The sequence below is a fragment of the Drosophila serrata genome, unplaced genomic scaffold (genome assembly GCF_035046125.1).
Source record: "Drosophila serrata isolate PLE 108 unplaced genomic scaffold, ASM3504612v1 contig_276, whole genome shotgun sequence".
Taxonomy (NCBI): domain Eukaryota; kingdom Metazoa; phylum Arthropoda; class Insecta; order Diptera; family Drosophilidae; genus Drosophila; species Drosophila serrata.
Genome location: NW_028257174.1, coordinates 356,462 through 377,233, shown reverse-complemented (window position 1 = coordinate 377,233; position 20,772 = coordinate 356,462). Strand labels below are relative to the sequence as shown.

The 20,772-nt window shown below is 39.1% G+C and overlaps 3 protein-coding genes across 3 annotated transcripts; all 3 read left to right on the top strand.

Moving 5' to 3' along the window:
- Positions 1-263: 263 nt before the first annotated feature.
- Positions 264-12,539, top strand: wgn (Tumor necrosis factor receptor superfamily member wengen). The gene is made up of 5 exons (XM_086835262.1): positions 264-761; positions 5,864-6,331; positions 6,396-6,639; positions 11,193-11,426; positions 11,665-12,539. Exons 2-5 carry the CDS (start codon positions 5,867-5,869, stop codon positions 11,796-11,798), a joined length of 1,077 nt encoding a protein of 358 aa, XP_086691388.1. The 5' UTR covers positions 264-761; positions 5,864-5,866; the 3' UTR covers positions 11,799-12,539.
- A 4,626-nt stretch (positions 12,540-17,165) lies between these two features.
- LOC110178857 (reticulon-1-A-like) lies at positions 17,166-18,535 on the top strand. The gene is made up of 4 exons (XM_020946121.2): positions 17,166-17,504; positions 17,571-18,116; positions 18,177-18,282; positions 18,352-18,535. Exons 1-4 carry the CDS (start codon positions 17,348-17,350, stop codon positions 18,374-18,376), a joined length of 834 nt encoding a protein of 277 aa, XP_020801780.2. The 5' UTR covers positions 17,166-17,347; the 3' UTR covers positions 18,377-18,535.
- Positions 18,536-19,056: 521 nt separating this feature from the next.
- On the top strand, positions 19,057-19,980 carry Cnep1r1 (CTD nuclear envelope phosphatase 1 regulatory subunit 1). Its single transcript, XM_020946137.2, has one exon. It carries the CDS (start codon positions 19,259-19,261, stop codon positions 19,862-19,864), a length of 606 nt encoding a protein of 201 aa, XP_020801796.2. The 5' UTR covers positions 19,057-19,258; the 3' UTR covers positions 19,865-19,980.
- The last annotated feature ends 792 nt before the right edge of the window (positions 19,981-20,772 follow it).

Genomic DNA, 20,772 nt, shown 5'->3' with positions numbered 1-20,772 from the left:
AATTCATTATAGGGAGGTATTACTACACTTATTATATCATGTCCAATTCGACCTTCGCAGAGAGCGAGAGAGAGAGAGACCCGATCGTGGAAAATTCACCTCAGAGAGCCGACCTCCGACCCATTGGAGAGAGTAAAATGCATAATAACGATCTGTTACTCTCCCAGTTACTCTCTCCACTCCCACAATCACTCTCTCGGCTGTCTTCGGATCGGTTCGGCTTCCAAAGAAACCTATAAATACAAGTGCAAACCAGTCATTTCGAAAAACATTTTTTTTCCAACAAAATTTGACGTCACGGCTGCGTCGCCGCGGAAAATTCTCAAATAAAAAAAAGAAAATATAAGAAAAAAAAAGCCAGGTTTCAACCGCTATTTCCCGCTGTTTTCAATTAGACTTTGACGGGGTTAAAAAAGCTAATTTGGCAACACCTGGATAGCCGCGATCGAACAGAAGCCATCGCACTTCCGAACGCGACGCGACGCGACGTCGGATCGATCGATCGCAATTATATATAAAATCGATTCCAATATTGATTACGATACCATTAAAAAAACCGACTCTGATTTTTTTTCCTGTTTGCCGGTGATCAGTGTGAAAAATTAAATAAGAAAGTGCATTGAAAAAATATATATAAAAAACAGGTGCTAAAAGTGAGTGAAAACAAAACCACATCGAAAACATGAAGTCTGCCGCCGCATATTGAAAGGCAGCCGAGAGAGCAGAGAAGCAAACAAAACAAGTGAAGAAGCGAAAAAAAAGTGAGTGATTTATATACTAAAGATACAAGATACAAGATACAAGATACAGAACATAACCAGAACCAGACACAGAGTCCCAGGTTATTATTATTTGTGCCCACTTTTTTTCGTTTTTTTTTTTATGCCTCCGGTCTCTCCTCAACAATCTGCCCCCGATCTCCGCGATCTCCATGCCACATGATGTATGCTATAGATGCTATATGCTATATATATATATGTTGTGTTATGGTTTATGGCTTATGTCGGGGTCGGGTCGGCCCCCCGACTCTCAGTGTTCTGTTTTCTGTTTCGGAAGCCGGGGCTAAATGGGGATGCGGACGCAGACACACACCGAAATGGAATGGAATTGAATTAAATCAAATGATAAAAAATATAAATCGAGTGTAGAAACAGTGGCGGCCCTCTGTGCCAGTGCAGAAACAAAAAAATCAAGTAAAAAAGCAATCCTAAAAACTGAAACTGAAACCAAATCGGGAATTGGGTTTAAAAAAGAAAAAAAAAAACAACAAACAGAGAGTCCCCTCTAAAGCAGGCTTCAAATACAGTTGGGCTGTGCCACTGTACAGGCAAAGATACAGATACAGCAATAGCTACAGATACATTTTCAGATACAGATACATCTGCAGCTACAGATAGAGATACACAGCTACAGCGGAAGGAAAGATGCGCTGCAAAAGGGCAAAACTGCCGTCGACAGCATCCGCACTTGTTCCTCTCCCTGCTCTGTAAATAAATAGAGAATACGTTGAACTCTCCCTTACATAATATAGGAGGGGGGACAAAAAAACAAAAAAAATAAATAAAAAATAAAGAAAGAAATAACAGGGAGCTGCACACAACCCATCCATCATTCACATCTCCCTCGAAATCTGTTCCGAAACCCGTGCCGTTCTGTGTAAAAATAAGTTGCAGATACAGATACAGATACATTTACAGATGCAAATACAGATACAGATACAGATACAGATACAGATACAGATGCGGATGCGTATACTATTCTAGCTCTTTTGCTGATCGCCTCTTCTATTGATCGGTAAATCAGTTTATTTCCAGTTTTTTTCTATAGCTGCTTCTCTGGCTAAACACTTGGATAAACACACCTCAGATTTCAATCGCAATTGGTGGTGATTCAGGGTATTTCATTGGTATTTGTGTTAGATTTCAGTTGGATTTCAGTTGCATTTTCTGTTGACTCAAAAAAAATTTTAAATATTCATAAAATTCCATTAAAATTGTTTGCTCAAATGCCGCTTGATCAGGTTGCGTTTGCTTTGCTCCTCCATCATCATCATGATCATCATCATCATCGTCGTTGTGTTCATTATCGGTTGTTGTTTTTCCATTAAATTCCCTGCCTCTGCTTGCTGCTTAATGGTTTTGTCGCGTTTCGGAATTTACACAACCATAGAACACAAAAAAAATACAACAAAAAAATACAAAAGCTAAAAACACAGAAAAAACAAACATCAGCAGGCAGCTGAAAACAAAAGCAGCAGCAGATTCAGATTCAGATTCAGATTCAGAACTCAGAATCATAAAATTCGTGAGCATTCAGCTGACAGTTTAATAAATGCTCGACTTTCCCCTCCACCTTATCCACAATTTTTGCCTCTGATGCTGTGTAAGTGGGCGGGATGCTGTCAAGATTCCAAACACCGAGAGAGGAGAGGGAGAGGAGCATGGAGAAGGGGATCCAGGGAATGGATACTAAGAACACGAGATCAGTGGCTTATGGAATTCCTCAAGAAATACAAGAATCTTAGAGATTTGGGCTGGGTTTACGAATGCAAAACAATATTTGGTCAAGTAAGATCATATAATAAATGAATAAATCACCATGTATTTGGTAAGCTATGATAATATAAAACATAAAAAATAGAAAAATATTGAGAGAAGATATAAGGTCTTTTGCTAGTGAGTCAAGAGAATGATATACTTTTAATCTCTGGCATTTTTATAGATCTCTTCTATGAGGATTTAAGATCTTGAGATCTTGAGCTAGAGAGTTAAGTTGAAACTATGAAAATATAGGAAAATCTGAAGAGGTTTTCAGGTTTTTACATATGGAGATAAGAGGAATATATACCTTCGATCTTTGGTATTACATAAATAGATATCTAAAGATAACTAAGATCTAAAGATATTATACCTTTGTTCTATGGCATTTTCATAGATTTCTTTTAGTGGTCTGAGTATCTGGTTCTCTTGACCTGATTCCTCTGACTTCTTTTTAAGACAAACTTTAAAGTATCTCTTAAAGATCATGAGTTCCAACTATCATCAATGTTGACTTTGAGAGATCTCCACCTGCTGGTTCTTAATTTTTTACTGATGCTCCGATCTCTGTCTGCAGATACTTCGATCTTTTACAATCTTTACCTGAGACTTGTTTAATCTTCACCTGTTATTTCCACAATCTCTGCCTGCTAATTCTTGGATTCTTTCCAATCTCTGCTTGATACTCCTTCAATCTTTTTTCGATATCCTTGTAGTACAGCTCCTATCTCCTCCTCTTGATTTTTCGATCTCCTCCGATCTCCCCCAGCTGCTTCTGCTGCACTTTGTCATTCGTTTGATGTGCATTTCGTTTTAGGTCGTTGTATAAAAATACGCGAATTTCTTTTCTGTTCTGTGGGTTGATTTGCTTGATCTTTTGGCAGCAAGACAAGTGCCAGGTGCTGATGGCTAAGAGATTCCCTGTCACCCAGTCCCTTTTTCCCTGACCCATTTCGTTTCGAGCTGGCTCCTCCAGTTGCCAGACATACCCCGCAAACTCACAGTCTCTCGATCTCCCAACCTCTCAGCCTCAATTAGTGCAGCATAAGAGAAGAGTAAAGAGTAGAAAAAAAACGCAACATGATTTAAATTGCTGTCACTGTCAGTTGTCAGACAACGGCGACAACAACAGAAAAAACTGGCAAGCTGGCAAGGCGCAGCACGAGCTACACAGAATAACAGCAAAATGTATCTTATAGATACACGCCCGCTGAGCTGACATAATAATCCCAGAAAGTCTCCTCCAGTCGCCTTGTCTTGGCCAGAAGTCAGCCACATGGGCGGAAAAATGTGCCCCTTTTTTCCGACTGCCCGATCTCCGCCAGTTTTTTTTTTTTGCCTTTTCTCTTTGGCTGTCACTCAAGCTGTCGGAGAAAACTGGCAGCCATGATCCACATTCGGTTGGATAGAGAGAGGAAGAGATGGTGGAGCAGGAGGTGCTAACATTTGGTTAATAATTCAGAGCACGATCGCAGAACGTATATATATATATATATGTATTTGGGATCTCGACCAAAATCTAGAGTAGAGAGTGGGTGAGTGGGTGGGTTGAGCACCGGGGGCAATCCCTTTTTGGTTTGGCAAGCCGGAACTATTATAGCAATAGATATCTCTATATATATATATAGAGAGATGGATGTATATAGTGATAGATATATATAGTGTTACACTCTAATTAGCATAATGAAACGAGCTTTTAATGAGCTGGTAGGAAGTGTGTGGGCCTTTTTAGGGGCCCAAAGACTTCCGATTAGAAATTCATTTGAAATAAAAGTCGTAAAGTCAGGCGGCCGATCACTTGCTGTAACCTCATGTGGCACATGCTAATGAGGTTCATTCAGCACTCTTCACTTAGCACTCTTTACAAAGCAATTTCCTTTACCAACTCTCCACCCCACACTCTTTGTTACCCAATATTTACAACCAAGTCTCCACCCTTGCCACCGCAATCTCCACTCTCTGCACTTTTCACCTCCCACACTCTTGCTACCTCTATACTCTCCACTCTCCACTCTCCCCTATGCCATTTGCCACTTCCTACTCTTCACTCTCACCTCTCCGCTCCCCACTCCCCAGTCCCCATTCTCCACTCTCCACTCTCCACTCTCCACACCCCACTCTCCACTCTCCACTCTGCACTTGTTTAATTGTCAATTGATTGCCAATTCCAATTTCCCTCGATCGATCAAATCCATCCGCTTGTGGAAGCAAACCCAAGACCCATAACGAACCTAGAGACCTAACCCAAACCCGCACTTGTTGCTCACTCTCTCTCTCTCTCTCTCTCTCTCTCGTTCCATATCTTTTCTCCACGTTCTCCCCTGGTCGGATCGGTGGACAAAAAACCCCACCCGCTGTTGTGTGGTGACGGTGGCCATAATGGTTGATTTTAATTAAATATTTCTTCTTCCTGTTGTTGTTTCCCTCGTTTTCGTTTGTTCGCTCTATGACAGTGCCCACTCCGAACCCCAGCCCCCCCCCAGTCTCAATCCCTTTCCTATATACCATTTCCAAGTCCCATTCCAATACCATTCCCAACCCCTTACCATGGTATCCCTGCCTTCCGCTTTCTGCTTCCCAGTTCATGACAAGTGCACGACCTCCCTGCCAGATTGAGAGAGAGAGAAAGAGAGAGAGCGAGAGCTAAAATAGAGAAAAGAGATAGCTAGGTTTTCCAGGGAAACCCATAGGGTCTTTAGGGACACACTTCTTCCTGGCCCAAGCAACGGAAGTGTCTTCCCACTTGCCAGCGCCGTCGCGGTTCTCGCATAAATAATAATCGCTGTCTATAATAGTTGATAATCCAAGGAATATCGGGGAATCGAAGTGCCGAGGAGCTGAGGAAAATACTATGAAGGAGGAGGATGGGGGCAATGGGGATGAGCATTGAACCCAAGCCAGGCTGCAGTCGGTGGTCGGTCATTAAAGTTGATTGCAAACTGTACGCATTTATGATCGCTCCGATGATCGTGATGATGAGGGAGAACATGATAATGTACAGAATGATGAAGAGGGATGATGATGATGATGATCATGATGATGATGATGATGTAGACGATGATGATGAGGGAGATGGCGTCGCATTATCAGCAGCAACATTAGCATGACTATGACCGTTGGCCGTTTATTAGTTTGCCGTTGCGCGAATTATTTTGATGCGAGCCAATGATAGAGGGAGTAGAAGAGGAGAAAGGGAGTCCCAGCTCCTCCAGCATATGAGAATATATATATAGCTAAGAGATATGGTCTCCAGCTGCTCTGTTCCCATGGGAAAGTCCAGAATTTTTTGCTCATAAAAACTCATCATAAACCCATTCCTTTTGCAGAATATGTTGCCGCCAAGACTGCTGCAGCCGGGCAGCGGCCCAGCGGAATTGGATTTGGAGTTGGACAAGGATGAGGAGGAGATGCACACAATGTTTCACAAGCGAAGGCGCAGAAGGGGCAGCTGGCTAAAGGGTGGTCCTGCCTGCCTAACCCTGCTCGTAATGCTCTTACTATATACAGTAGCATCCTGTACAGCCGCCTCACCCGCCTCCACAGAAGTGTCTGCACCGGATGATCCTCCTCTTGCACCAGCCACAACGGCCATTAGCTCATCCTCCAGTTCACCCTGTGCCCCCCAGCATTGGTGGGATTCACAACGTGACCGGTGTACGGCCTGTACCCGGTGCCAGGGTGAAATGATACCGCTGCGTCCATGTCAACTGCATACGGATACCATTTGTGGTTCAATCTATGACCTCAAGATCGATTGGGTTGTCCTGGCCAAGACAGAGCCCAACTGGAAGGAGGTGAGTGCCGGCAATCGAGTACCAAGTATATCTTTTATATATATTTATCGGTTCTAACCCGCAGCGTCGAAAGTCCTCGGAGTATGAGCATTTTGAGCAAAATGCTGCCCCCTTGCAACACTTGAGTCACGAGCAACTGCAGCAGCTGCATGAGGAGGCCACGGCTGCCGCTGCCTGGGCATTGGATTGGCAGACCGGTGTCCTCTATGTGGCAGTGCTTACCTGCCTCATATTTTTCTCTGTGGCCGCCTGCATACTCATTCATCACATGCGGCAGTGGCGCCGCATGGAGCGACGCCTGGATCAGGGTGAGTGTGTTGCAAGTGTTGCAAGCAATTTCTCCCCAAGAAGCTCTAGTTTCTTTACCTCAAAATATATGTACATGTGTATAGCTTTCACACGCTCCTCCTGCGTTTTCACCTGCCCACCCCTTTTCGGTCCCAACTCATTAGAAATTCAGAGCTCGTTCAAGGGCTCAGTCCCAAAACCAGAGAGACTCGATCTCCCTGCTTGGCATGCCCGACCATCACTCACCTGCTGATGTTGCTACTACTGCTTTGATTGATCCCGGCCCTAAGCAACATAAGGCATGGATCAGCAGACTCTATAGCATACATATTTATAAGGCGACGGGGCCCAGAACACGACACTTTGATGTATGGGAATCTCTGCTTGGCATCGCCAAAGAATAGCTGCACGAATTGAACGCAACTCCAAGGCATATTAAAGAGTTTCGAGTGGAGTTTCTCGGTGCCAATGTAGAACGAAATGTCCAAATATTTGGCCATTCCCATTTGCATGGCAAATGGAGGAGCAGTCTCTAACCATTTCCATCACAAACTTGACCGAAGAACGGGAGCCATTGCTTTGCTCAAATGGAGCATATCGCATACAAAATACAAGGGATCTTTCTTTTGCAATCTGTGGAAGACTGCTCCCAGACGCTGGCCACATGTGGCAGCAGAAAGAAATAAGAAAAAAATGAAATTAGATGGAAAAGTGTGTATGCCATGGGCCTTAAAGGCAATGGTAAAATATTGCGATCAACGTCATATCATAAAATATAGTAAAGTATATTGATATCATATCTTTTTATAATATCAAAAAATATTTAAACAATATTGGGGTTTTTAAATTGTTATTATGAAAATGAAATTAGATGGAAAAGTGTGTATGCCATGGGCCTCAAAGGCACTGGTAAAATATTGTGATCAACGTCATATCATAAAATATTGTAAAGTATATTGATATAATATCTTTTTATAATATCAAAAAATATTTAAACAATATTGGGGTTTTTAAATTATTATTATAGGTTCTAAAACCCTTCTTAAACTCTTATAAAATTACCGGAACCGTTGAGAATTTCCCCCTTTTTCAAATACATGTAAGATCGTTAGAACTCAAACCTTCCTTCACTCTAGATTGATTCGTCTGTTGAGGCCTCTGTTACGATTTATGCTCTGTTTTGTCTTTTGAAGAGGATTCTGTCAGTAGCTTTTTCTCTGTTTGTTTGGTAATCATAATTCAGGGCGTGTCACATTGCACATTGCGTGTCCAGTGTGGAAAATTTATGGAGCTACAGTTGAGGAAACTCTAAAAAGGAGGAGGAGGAGGAGGGTACCCTGAGGGTGCGAAGGGAAGTGCCAAGCGAATGCCACGCCACTTGCCGAAACCGGAAGTGAATCTCCGCGTTCAGGTAGTGTAGCCTATCCCTATACCAATTTTCAGTTCCAATATCCCCTTCCTCAAGGACAAGCGGATGTTTGTTGGAAAATTTCAAAATCATGTCACACAAGCATGTACATTTTTGAGGGGGGGTGGAAAAACATGTTGTTTTCCCAGCGACAGCAACAGGAAATGCCCAGGAAAAAGGCTGGAATTTTATGTGTTGTCTATTTTATGTTTTCTGTTTGCAGTGATTTTTGTTTCTATTTCTCTATTTTCCTCAATTTCCCTTAATTTTCCCGCGTTCTCATCGACAGTTTTAAATGTTTAAATGGTTTGACAGCCTTTATAAAAAGGGGCAGAGCTGAGCTCCCTGCACTTCCGCCCGTGGCAGGGATCTATAAATATGCCTTGGGCTATATGTGTATCTATATATATCTGGGTTTATATATATATATATATCTTTGTTTATATATATATTGAAAGTGATTGAACATCGACCAGCTGCTGGCAACACTTTACTCGAGTTGCATTCAAGCGCATCATTGACAATCGCTGGGTTTGCGCCCTCTGAAAAAGACTCCAGCATCTCGATCAGTTTTCCCCAGCTATATCTTTATCTTTATCCCCCCTATCCATCCCTTTATCCCCCCGTAACCATCTCATTATCCCTTCATAACCTTCTCTTGATTCCCCATCTCCCAAGAGTCTCTGCCTCTTGGCACGCGCTCCTAGCTCATGATTTCCTTTAGGGGCAGGGCGATAAATTCAAACAGCAGACATCGAGCGAAGCTAAGGAAAGAGGATGAGGAGCTGGGAGGGAATCTGGGAGAGCTGGAGAAGCTCCAAGAGGAACTGGAGAAGAGGGAAGAAAACCAGGAGGAACTGGAGGGGAAGGAAGAAAACTAGGAGGAACTGGAGAAGATAGCAGAGGAGTAGGAAAAGCTGGCAAAAGATGGAGGAGGAACTGGGAGAAACTGGGAGCAGCTGGAGGAGGAACTGGGTGAAGCTGGAGGAGGAACTGGAGGAGGAACTGGAGGAGGAACTGGAGGAGGAACTGGGAGAAGCTAGAGGAGGAACTGGGTGAAGCTAGAGGAGGAACTGGAGGAGGAACTGGGAGGAGGAACTGGAGGAGGAACTGGAGGAGGAACTGGGAGAAGAACTGGTTGAAGCTAGAGGAGGAATTGGGAGAAACTGGGAGAAACTTGACGAGGAACTGGGAGAAGCTATAGGAGGAACTGGAGGAGGAACTGGGAGCAGCTGGAGGAGGAACTGGAAGCAGCTGGAGGAGGAACTGGGAGGAGGAACTTGGAGGAGGAACTGGGAGGAGGAACTGGGAGAAGGAACTGGGAGAAGGAACTGGGAGGAGCTAGAGGAGAAGCTGAAAGAATCTAGAAGAAACCCAGAGTAGCAGGAGAAGCAAACGGAGAATCTGTGGAAAATCTTCTTGCAGCTTGTATATATTTCCATATTCGTATATGTGTTTTGCGGGCATTTCCCTTATTTTTTTCCCCCCCCCCCCCCCTTCAAATGGTTTTTCGCGCTTCCATAAATAGATTGGCGGAAAAATGGCTACCCAAGATTGGCCAGAGATCTCTGGAACATTGATTCCCGTATCTACTCCTACTCTTCTCTTGATTATTTCCCACTTTGAAAGTCCAAATCCATTTAGGAAAACTCTCTTCCTGGACTTTGATTTTTCCTAGGAAAAACTCAATGCTTACCTCTTAATGCACATGTGGCCGGAAAATGGAAAATTTTCATATGCTATGAGAGGGGTGGGAGGAAGGAGAGGGGGCAACCAAGACAACAAATTCAAATTCAAAACCAATTGAACTGCGCAAATTTGAAAAATTGAAAAAGAAAAAATTGGGGAAAAAAAAAACAAAAACTTGTGCCTGCTGCCTTTGTTTTTGTATTTTTATTTCCATTTTCCAAGAGATTTTTATTGTTTGCGCCAGAGATTGTTTATAATAAAAGGCGTTGAACGATGGACGAAAAGAAGACGCACATCGGCGGCCGTCTCTCTTGGGCAATGGGAACTTAATTTTCCTTTTTCATTTTCATTTTCATTGGTGTTTTTCCTTGATTTTTTCATTTGTGTATTATGGTTTTTTTTTTTTGCTTTTTTTCTCCCTACTTTGCTGCCAGTTTATAAATAAATGATAAATTATCTGCTGCTGGCCTCGATCAGTTAGCCAGCGGCGCCTCTTGTTTACAATTCGCAACTCATCCGGAGCAGTTTCCTGTGGCAGACCATAAACATATCGATCCGATGGCCGAAATTTGTATTTTATACATTTTTAAGGAAACCTGAATGAAGGCCCTTATAATGGGGAATATATATAGATCGGGGTTGCATGGGTTTTGGGTGGATTTCTGGGTGGGTTTTGACCTGGTTTTGGCTTGATTCTGACTGGGTTTTAACCTGGTTATGGCTTGTTTTTGACTGGATTCTGTCTGGTACTCAGCTGAATTTGGATTGGTTTAGGATAGGGTATGTCTGGGTTATAACTTGGTTCTATCTTAGTTCTGTCTTAGTTTTGAAATAGTTCTGGCAGGATTTTGATCTGGTTTTTAGCGGGTTCTGTCTGGGTTCTGTCTGGGTTTTGACTGGGTTCTGTCTGGTCTTCAACTGGATCTGAATTAGTTTAGGATAGGGTATGTCTGGGTTATAACTTGGTTCTATCTTAGTTCTGTCTTAGTTTTGAAATGTTTCTGGTCTTGCTTCTGTCTAGGTTCTGGCTGGATTTTGACCTGGTTTTGAGCGGGTTCTGTCTGGGATCTGTCTGGTCTTCAGCGGGATCTGAATTGGTTTAGGATAGAAACTGTCTGGGTTATAACTTGGTTCTGTCTTGGTTCTGTCTTGGTTTTGGCTGGATTTTTACCTGGTTCTGGCCTTGTTATGTATGGGTTTTGTCTGGGATTTTGCCTGGGATTTTGACCTGTTTCTGCCTAGGCTCAGATAAGTTTCTTACTTAAATCGGCCTGGGTTTCGACCTAATTTCTGACTCGGTTCCAGCTGGATTCCAGCTTGATATGTCCCCCACTCTAAGCTACCTAATAACCTTCCATTCCAGGCAGATTCCAGCAACCTTGAACCTGGTTTCCACTTCTTGTTAACCTTTAATTAATTCCATAAAATAAACCCCTTTTAACTGAAACCCTTTTCTGATCCCCTCCCTATTTGCAGACGTGGAGGAGCTGTCCACGAAGCTAATGGCCAAATTGGCCGAGGTCCAGAGTCTGGATGGCGGCACGTTCTTCATTGGCAATGCGGATGCCTTGCGGGGATTACCCAGTTCGGCCATGGTGACGGCCACATCGGCGTCTGTTGCCGCCTCCCATGCCGCGGCGGCGGCGGCAGCAGCGGCAGCGGCATCCCAGTCCCAGGGTATCTTTCAGCCGCAACACGTGCTGTTGCCGGGTAAGTGTACAAAAAAAATTCCAGATGACCAAAAAAAAAAAAAAAGAAGAAATTCAAACCACTTGAAGGAGCCACAGGGAATCAAAGCCAGCGGGTGGGCAGTAAGGTCAAGCCAAAGAATAGACGCTTAATTAGCATGGCAAAAAAAAATACATATAAACTAATGTTAATGGGGTATCAAAGGAGTCCCTGGAGATACTTATTCCGGCTTTTATTTTTCTCTATTTTCTTTCCACAGAGAAACGCAACGGTGGCAAGCACCAGGAGCGTCGGATCCTGAAGGCTCTGCAGCCGGGCAATGTGTACATCGAGGAGAGTAATGTGCCACCTGGTGGCTTTGGGCATGGCCTGGGCATGGGTCACAAGAACTAGGCTCCAGACAGAGATAGAGAGAAACAAAAAGAGAGAGAGAGCATACTTAAGGACTAAGGATTAAGTGAGACGGAAACGGAAACAGAAGCCGGAAGAACGATATATACAGAAATATATAAAATATAAAACATAAAAACTTTGTACAAACAGCCGCTTAAAAGAAAAGAGAAATGGGGGATCGAAACTATTATTATTTTTTACACACACACATATATATATTATATACGTATATTATTTAAATAATCTTATTCTAATTATAACGACCCTTTTTTTTTGAATCGTTATGTTGACTTGTTTGTAGCTTTGGAAAGTACGGCGGCAGGAGGTTTTGTACATAGGCGAAATGCCACGATTAAATACGACTATAATTATTATATATATATATTCATAAAATATATATATATAATTAACAAATTTTTCTACTTAATGTAAATACTAAGGCGAATCTACGAACGAGAATGGTATAAAGCCAAAGCCAGGCAATATCGGCAGCATATCAGCTACTATATATATAAATATATATACTTATATTGGGACCTTATATACAGTGTCCCAGTTAAAGTTTAAACCATATCCAAGAAAATCGATTTAATTGTAACTATAATAATAATAATAAATAATAACGATTAATTAATAAATAACTATAATGTTAGGGCGAAAATGTTTATGTTTTAAGTGCTACAACTATCATCATCATCAAACTGTGTGCAAACGAGAATAAAAATGTTCTATGAATACAAATATATATATTTTGCATTAATGGGGCTTACATTTGTATATGTAAATATTGTATTTTATATTTTATATTATATATATTATATATATATATATATATATATATATATATATTATTATAATAATATAATTTATATATAGTTTTTGGTTATTTTATGACATTAAATACCTTTTGATTGTTATTTCTATTTGAAAATGTTAGGCCTAATTCCAGTTGGTTATATATATATATTTATACAGGGTATTGCGGGGTATTATAATTTTAATCAAAAGCTTAAAACTCAGTGAAGAAATCATTTCCGACCCTATAAATCATATATATTCTTGATCAGCATGAACAGCCGAGTTGATCTAGCTATGATTAGAAGAAAAAAATTTTGTACAAATTTTTCAACATTTTTTTAAGGTGTTACATCGTTAAAATTTTTCAAGAAAAATTGAAATTTTTTATTTTTTTTATTTTTATGCAGATTTTTTAATCTAATAAAAACTAGCATAGAACTGTTTTCCGATTGGAAATTAATTAATGTTTGGCTAAGTTATGATAGCTTTTCACTGCATTGGTATAGACATTTTTGGGTTTACGAAATTTGTTTAATTTCTGGATTCTTATTTTGTTTTTGTAAAGAGAATATATTTTAAATAGATAATTTGAGTTTTATTAGTGACCTACACTTTGTTATAATGCTTCTGCTGAGCTCATAGCTTGACCTCTAAGATCTTAAAATCTTTTTTTAACTATTAAATCTTCAAAATCTCTGTTTTCCTTAAAATTGTTTATTATCTCTATGGTCTTGGCTATCTCTGAGGTTTTGTTCCGCCATCTATGATAGGCATTTCTATGATCTCTAAGAACTCTGGAAAACCTTTTTAGATAGAGAGACCTCTGCTAATATAGGATCTTTAAAAAATTTCTGTTAAAATATATTCTATCTATTTTCTATCTATTAATACGTTCTCTTGGCTTTCTGCAATCTTATAAATTTCTTCTTTATACGTTTTCTAAGATCTCTAGAATCTTCCAGATATAACTTTTGCCTTTGCTGGCTGGCACCAGAGTGTCTACAGTACGGAGATCCTAATGGAAGTGTCGCCTTAAGAAAATAGCTCCCTGAAAACAACCAAAACACATGTAAAAAAAGATACACAAAACTAATGGGTACGGCAGAAGGCAGGCCAGGAAATGTCTTTCAGTCTTTCTGTGGAAATGAAAATGAAAATGGAAATAGGCAGAGGCAGAGGCAGAGGCACCTCCCCTTTCCCCTCCTTCTCCACCCACATCCCGCGAGCGTTGGGTGCATTTTTCATTTTACAATTTGCATTTTACGAGAGAATTGTCTCCAAGTTAACATTGAAAATGGCCAGCGACCGACGACCGGACGGAGGGACAACAAAATGCCTTTGCATTTATTAATGCTGCTTGTTTTGCAGTTACACAATCTTAAACGATTGCCACTTGTGGTTGTGTGTATACACACAACAATGTGTTTGCCATTATTGCCGCCGTTGCCGCCGCTGCCGCTTCTAATTCCCAATGAAATCCGGACTGCAAAGCGGGCAAAATATAATATTTCCAATGAAAAGCCGATGCCCAGTCCCAGTCCCCGATTATTGACCATTCCGCTCACGAAGCTCGAGAGTTTCTGATTGAAGATTGCTGGATTCCGTCGACCAGCCATGAGCTTGATGGCCTGGCCAGCAGCAGTAGCAGAAATTAATTAGCTGAGACGTGGCATAAATTAGCAACAGATAGCAGAAGCAGAAGCAGAAAGCAGATAGCAGAAGCAGAAACCAGAAAGCAGAAAGCACATACGAGCAAGGAGTTCAGAGTCTATTAAAGGAAATTAATACCAATATATTTTCCTATTAAGAGATAATTCATAAAGCTATAAAATATATTTAAAATTCTATTATATATATTATTTTTAATATATTTCAAATATACTTCCTACATTCCTACTTAAACAAACAGATCTTTGCAAGTGACTCTATAAGACTACTTATAAAAGAGGTTTCAAATTTACTTCAATATCTTTTTTCCTAGCACTAATTCATAATTAAATTTATCACCATAATACCCTTATAAATACTCTATAATATCGTGTTAGATCTTTCCATCTAAATATTAGTTTTATCGTTCTTTAGACTCCTACTTTGATCTAACTTCATGGCAATCTCCTTTGCTATGAAGTGATCCAAATGGATATCCGCTTTCAGTCTCTTCAACTTCTCAATGATTTTCCGGTGGCGCCGTCAGTTCCGATTTCAATTTTCCACAGTTTCCACATTTTCCCAGCTGCGATGTGATACCAAAGAGGCTGTGGCACATGCCAAACTCATTTGTGGTATTTTTAAAATGCAACAGGCAGCCAGGAAAACACTCGAAGAAAATTAACTTGGATTAAGGAAATCTTGAAAATAAAAATATAGGAAAAATATAAGGAATATTCTAGAGGAAAAATTCTATATTTTATATTAAATAGATAAAAATTGCAATTTTTTATATATAACTAAACATTGCAAGAAATATCATATATTAATAAATACATATTAGTCCAATATATCAAATGGCAGATTGAGTTTTTATAGTATTGATTATTATCGGAAATCGATCATAACTAAACTTAAAATATTCACATTGATTGATCCATATTTTAATATGATAATATTTTCGACATATCAAAGTTTTAAAAATCTCATAACTAAGGGAAAAATGTATTAATTTTAATTCGGAAAGCTTTCCCATGTTAGTTTCTATTATGTTAATAAATCTGCATACTCAGTTTAATATTTTGTAAAAATTAAAATATTTGACAATTTTAACGATTTTAAATTTGTAAAATTTTGAAAAAATTAAATTTTGGCCGGATATAGCTAGTTCGAAGCGACTGTTGATGCTGATCAAGAATATATATGATTTATAGGGTCGGAAATGACTCCTTCACCTTCTTTTAATCTTCTGACTGAAGGTGCATTACCATTTTTTAACCGATATTAACTATATTTTTGTATGAAAATTTTACGACAAATCAAAATGTAAAAAATTCATAACTAAGCCAAAAAAGGATTAATTTTAGTTCGGAAAGCAGTTTTATGTTAGTTTTTAGGAGGTCAATAAATCTGCATACTCAGTTTAATAGTTTTAAGAAATTGAAATTTTTATCAAATTTCTGACAATTTTTACGATGTAACCCCTTAAAAATTTTGAAAAAAATTAAAAAAAATTTTTTTCTCCTATACATGGCTAGAAAGATTCGCCTGTTGATGCTGATCAAGAATATATATGATTTATGGGGTCGGAAATCATTCCTTTACTTAGTTTTAATCTTCTGACTTAAATTATAATACTTAGCAAGGGTTAAAAATAGTTAAACAGAAAACGCACTTATATCACAAGTCCAAAATATTCATATCTCTTCAAATATAAATACAGTATCTATATATCTATCTTTTAACCGAAGATACATTTAAGAAAGTTTCTTTTTCAATATAAATCTTTGAAATATCTATGAATTTGTAATGCAATTTTAACCCTATTTTTTGTATTCCAGTGAAAAGAAATCCCTTAAAGTAATCCTGTATTTTTTCTCAGTGTTCCAGCAAACCGAAAGGGAAACATGACGCTTGACGGAAGGGGCTTCATCTGCATCTGCGGCAGCTGTCCCGTGATGCACTTGAGATCGTAAAAAGCGGAAGGGCGGAAGGAAGTGGCCATTAATTCAGGAGGGGGATGGAGGCATCTCCATCTGCCTAGTTACAAGATACTAGATGGAAGATACTCGATATACTTGTCGTTGGAAATTAATAGGCACGGCCAATTGCTCAATGAATCAAAAATAGCGCCACGAGGAGGCGAAACTCTGACTGGAGATCCCATTCAATGGGCAAGTTCGCCTCGGAATGTGCACGTCGCTCTGGCATTTTTGGCTTTCTGGCACTTGGCCATCAAACAAACTGGCTAACTGACTGGCTAGCTGGCTAGCTGGTTGCCCAAATGTGGTCAACAAAGGCGTTTGATACGCTCTGCGGGCCACCCCCTTTTTTGGGGACTCGATTTGAATTTGGCCGCGAGCAAAATAATGGGTCGCTTTTGGCCCGTTTCCGTTGGCCGAGAAATGCCAACGGCGGAAATGCGAAATTGCAAAACGTTTGCTGGAAAAAAATAAAACGGGTGGAGGGGGGAAAAACGTGTCAATTGATGGGAAAACCAGGGGAAAACCAAAGGGAAACCCAATAGACCACAAAACAAACAGACCGACAGGAAGTGAGTTTTGCTGCCGGAAGTGCAGCTGCTGTTGGGTATCTCTTTCGGGGGATGAGATCATCCGGGCCAAAAGCCAAAGTTTTTCATGGATCTAAAATCGGGTGGATTTTCCACATAAAGCTTTTCCCCAGCTGGTTGAGTTGTCTGCTAGAAGGAGAAGGTTTTCTTTATATGAGTTTTTCTATATTTCTTTGAACTGTTAAACACTTTAAATTTGTTTATCTATAAATTTCTTGTTTAGAAAAAAATACTTTTAATATATTTTCCATTTTCCCCGTGATCTAGATTTCCTGGTAATCTTAAATTTTTATTTGTAACATATCAAGTAAGCCCTGCCTTAAATGTCACTATCATTCCATTACGTACTCGTTGTCGTTGTGTAACTTTATCATTGCTTACGAGTCGAGCAAGGAGTTCACATCAGACGAGTACAAAACAAAAAAAATAAAATAAAAAACAAAATTTTGTTACCTAAATTGCTTTTGGAAAAAGTTGTATATTTTCAAAGTTTCAAAAAAAAAAGTTTTGAGTTATATTTTCGTTTCAAAAAATGGTTCCGGTTAGCGTAAACACGGCCACCAAAGAGGATACCTTGAACAAGGAATCCTTTGAGGAAAACTTAACAGAGAACATACTCAACATGAACATCTTGAATGATAGCGTTGAAGTTAAGAATACTCCAGATACACTATCCCTTGCTTCTGCAGGTAATTTTACTAATCCTACTTCCTCAGAGTCCTTGAGTTATACTCAAAATTCTTGTTCCTTGACAGACGCTTGTTGCTGTCAAGACTTCGATACTCAATTGGAGGTGTATTCCTTAACAAAGGTGATCCGTTTCCCGTTCTCATTCGATTGGGATATCATTTTTCAGCCAAAGAACTTGCATCCTCGCTTGGAGGAGCTCATCTATTGGCGTGACATTTCGAAATCTGGATTGATTTTCGCCGCTGGATTTTCCATTCTTGTGGCCATTAAATGCTTCTCGATCTTCTTTGTGATGCCTTTATTGCTGCTCCACATTATGCTTGGCTCTGTGGCCGGTCGCATCTACAATGCCATAATGTTATCTGCCTCGGGCAAGGATCAAGGATCTGAATATGACTGGATTGAATACGAGAATATGGTCATTCCACTGCAACGGGAGAAGGTGCTAATAGTGACTGGATTAATTGTGGAACTGATCAATGATCTGATTGACCATCTGAAAGATCTCTTTTTGTTTAAGAATACCGTCGATTCGATACATTTTAGTTTATTCCTCATGTCGTTGGCCATGGTGGGCAACATGATGAACGGCATGACCGTGATTATATTGAGTAAGTCTAGTTAAGATTAGGTTTTTAATCTAGAGGTCCTTTAACATTCTTTCGTTACAGTTTATATCTTTGTATTTACCATTCCAAAGCTGTACGAGAAGAATAAGGTTTATATCGATACTAAATTTATTTGCATGCGCAAAAATTTAACCACAATGATGAACAAGTGAGTTACTGGAGATACTGAAGAGAGGTCTTACCCATTCTTATCCTAAATATCCTTTATCCTGTGCAGGTTTCGTGTGCTCACTCCCCAATAAATACTAGACAAGGAGGAAAAAAGTTCTGGCTGGGACATCAAGATTTACATACACACGAAATTGTTAAATAACCTTTATTGGGTTGCATTTAAATCCCATCTCATAACATTGTTATTGTTTTAATAAAGCCACGCCATGGGTGATTTTCATGTTTAAAAATTAGCTGTTTTATTAAAGAACTGAGATTATACCAAAGAATGTGGAGGGTTAATGATTTTGTTCGGTTTTTTTTTCTTTGCTGTTTTTTAAATATTATTATTTTAGTCAGAAGCTTAAAACTAAGTAAAGTAGTAATTTCTGACCCTATAAATCATATATATTCTTGAACAGGCGAATCTTTCTAGGCATGTAAAAAAGAAAATAAATTTTTGAACATTTTTTCAACATCGTTAAAATTTCCAAAAATTCTTTAAAATGTTACATTTTAAATGGAGTATGTAGATTGATTAATCTAATTAAAACTAACATAGGACCGCTTTTCGATTGGAAACTAATGCATTTTTGACTGAGATATGATTTATTTAGTTTATAGAAATTTCTGTTTTATGAATTTAAACTTCTTAAACATTACTATTAAACCAGCCTTTCTAACATTTGCTTTCATAAACTTTTGATAACATTTAAAATTCAAGAAATCAAGAACTCAATTATTATTCTATCATAAATCCCACAAAACACTTTATGAAAGTAGTTATATTTATTTCGAATAAAATAAAACCCTGAACTGAAATCGTTGTCAAGATTTGACATTTGTCAAAACATTTATTCGTCTCCAACAAAATCAAAGCCCTGTAACTCGGCTAGAGAGCTTCCATATTCTAGTATTATATTTAATATTTCGCTTAATATATATAAATAACTTGGAGGCAAGTCCTCTGCGGCATGTACTCCACCGAAAGGAGTCGGCAACCCACCAGGAACTCCACCATCGACCCGCAGGACATCTTTACACCACAGCTATCCTGCCTTGGGGAGCAGAACAAGGACAAGGACTCGGACAAGGATTCGGACAACGACTCGGAGAAGGCGGTAAAGATGCTGGGCACATCGTCAGATTACTATTCGGAGGAACTGGAAATGGAGGACCTAAAGGCCTTCGAGATACGTATGGAGGAGCTGGCCACAGCCAATAAACGGCGTCCCTTTCGCTGGCCCTTGGTGTTGGGCACAATCTTTGCCTGCACTGCGATCAGTGCCTGCCATTGGGTCGAGGATGTCCGTGAGAGTGACTCCTATGTCCTGCAACTGCTCTCCAGTCGCGGTGCCCTTGCCATCTCACTGGCCACCCTGGTCATGATGATCCTCTACGGGGCCAAGCATGTGACCAAACGTTATCCCAGCGAATCCGTGCGGTCCACACGGGATGCCCTGGCTCTGTTCCAGCTCCATTGCGATAACGATGGTCGCCTCATTCGGGTGGAACCAATGCCGAGGGAGGCTTCTCGCAGGACATCATTTAATTCCCGTGGTTCGCACAATACACATTGACCGGCAAATCACAAAAGAGTCTCGGTTTATGCATGTTATTGAAACTGGTATTTGGAAAATAATTCAATAATAGTAAATAAAATATTAGTAATAAAATAATCAGTAATTAAAAGAGATTGTTATTGTTTTTAAATTATGGTTTTCATTTGAATTTGTTTCTGATCGATTTGTATATGAAAAAGTCTAATATAATATACATATATATAAAATATATATTAATATGACAATTTTTTGGGGAAAATCAAACATGAAAAATATCATAACTTGAACAAAAACCCATTAATTTGCGTTCGGAAAGCTTCTCTATGCTAGTTTTTATGGGATTAACAAATCTACATACTTATTTAAATATTTAAAACATTTTCAAATTTTTGAAAATTTTAACGATGTAAAAAACGACTAAATATATTTGAAAAAATTTCAAAAATTTTTGTTTTCCCAAATATGGCTAGATCGAATCGGCTTTTCACGCTGATCAAGAATATATATAATTTATAGGGTCGGAAATGACTTCTTCACCTTCTTTTAAGCTTCTGACTGAAGGTGCATTACCATTTTTTAACCGATATTAACTATATTTTTATATTCAAATTTTACTACAAATCAAAGTATAAACAACTCATAACTAGGCCAAAAACGTATTAATTAGTATTTAAATAATAATAATAATAATACTAATATAAAATTATAAAGATTTAATAAAGGGTTCACAGAACTGATATCTTAATATACTCTTAAAAATGGTTGAAAAATGAACCTCAATTAGAACCCATTATAATGTTTTTAGATTGAACTTACGATTGTTGAATGAAGTTTATAGTAACCTTTTGTTGTTGTAATTAACCCATTTCTTTCTCCCAATTTTAAATTATTGAAACAAGTATATTTTATTTTAATTTGCATACACA

Bases quoted from the DNA above. Each gene is read 5' to 3' on its own strand.
- wgn (XM_086835262.1), top strand. From the start codon at position 5,867: ATGTTGCCGCCAAGACTGCTGCAGCCGGGCAGCGGCCCAGCGGAATTG. The intron at 6,332-6,395 runs GTGAGTGCCGGC...TCTAACCCGCAG, and splicing joins CAGAGCCCAACTGGAAGGAG to CGTCGAAAGTCCTCGGAGTA. The intron at 6,640-11,192 runs GTGAGTGTGTTG...CCCTATTTGCAG, and splicing joins GGAGCGACGCCTGGATCAGG to ACGTGGAGGAGCTGTCCACG.
- LOC110178857 (XM_020946121.2), top strand. From the start codon at position 17,348: ATGGTTCCGGTTAGCGTAAACACGGCCACCAAAGAGGATACCTTGAAC. The intron at 17,505-17,570 runs GTAATTTTACTA...GTTCCTTGACAG, and splicing joins ACTATCCCTTGCTTCTGCAG to ACGCTTGTTGCTGTCAAGAC. The intron at 18,117-18,176 runs GTAAGTCTAGTT...CTTTCGTTACAG, and splicing joins CATGACCGTGATTATATTGA to TTTATATCTTTGTATTTACC.
- Cnep1r1 (XM_020946137.2), top strand. From the start codon at position 19,259: ATGTACTCCACCGAAAGGAGTCGGCAACCCACCAGGAACTCCACCATC.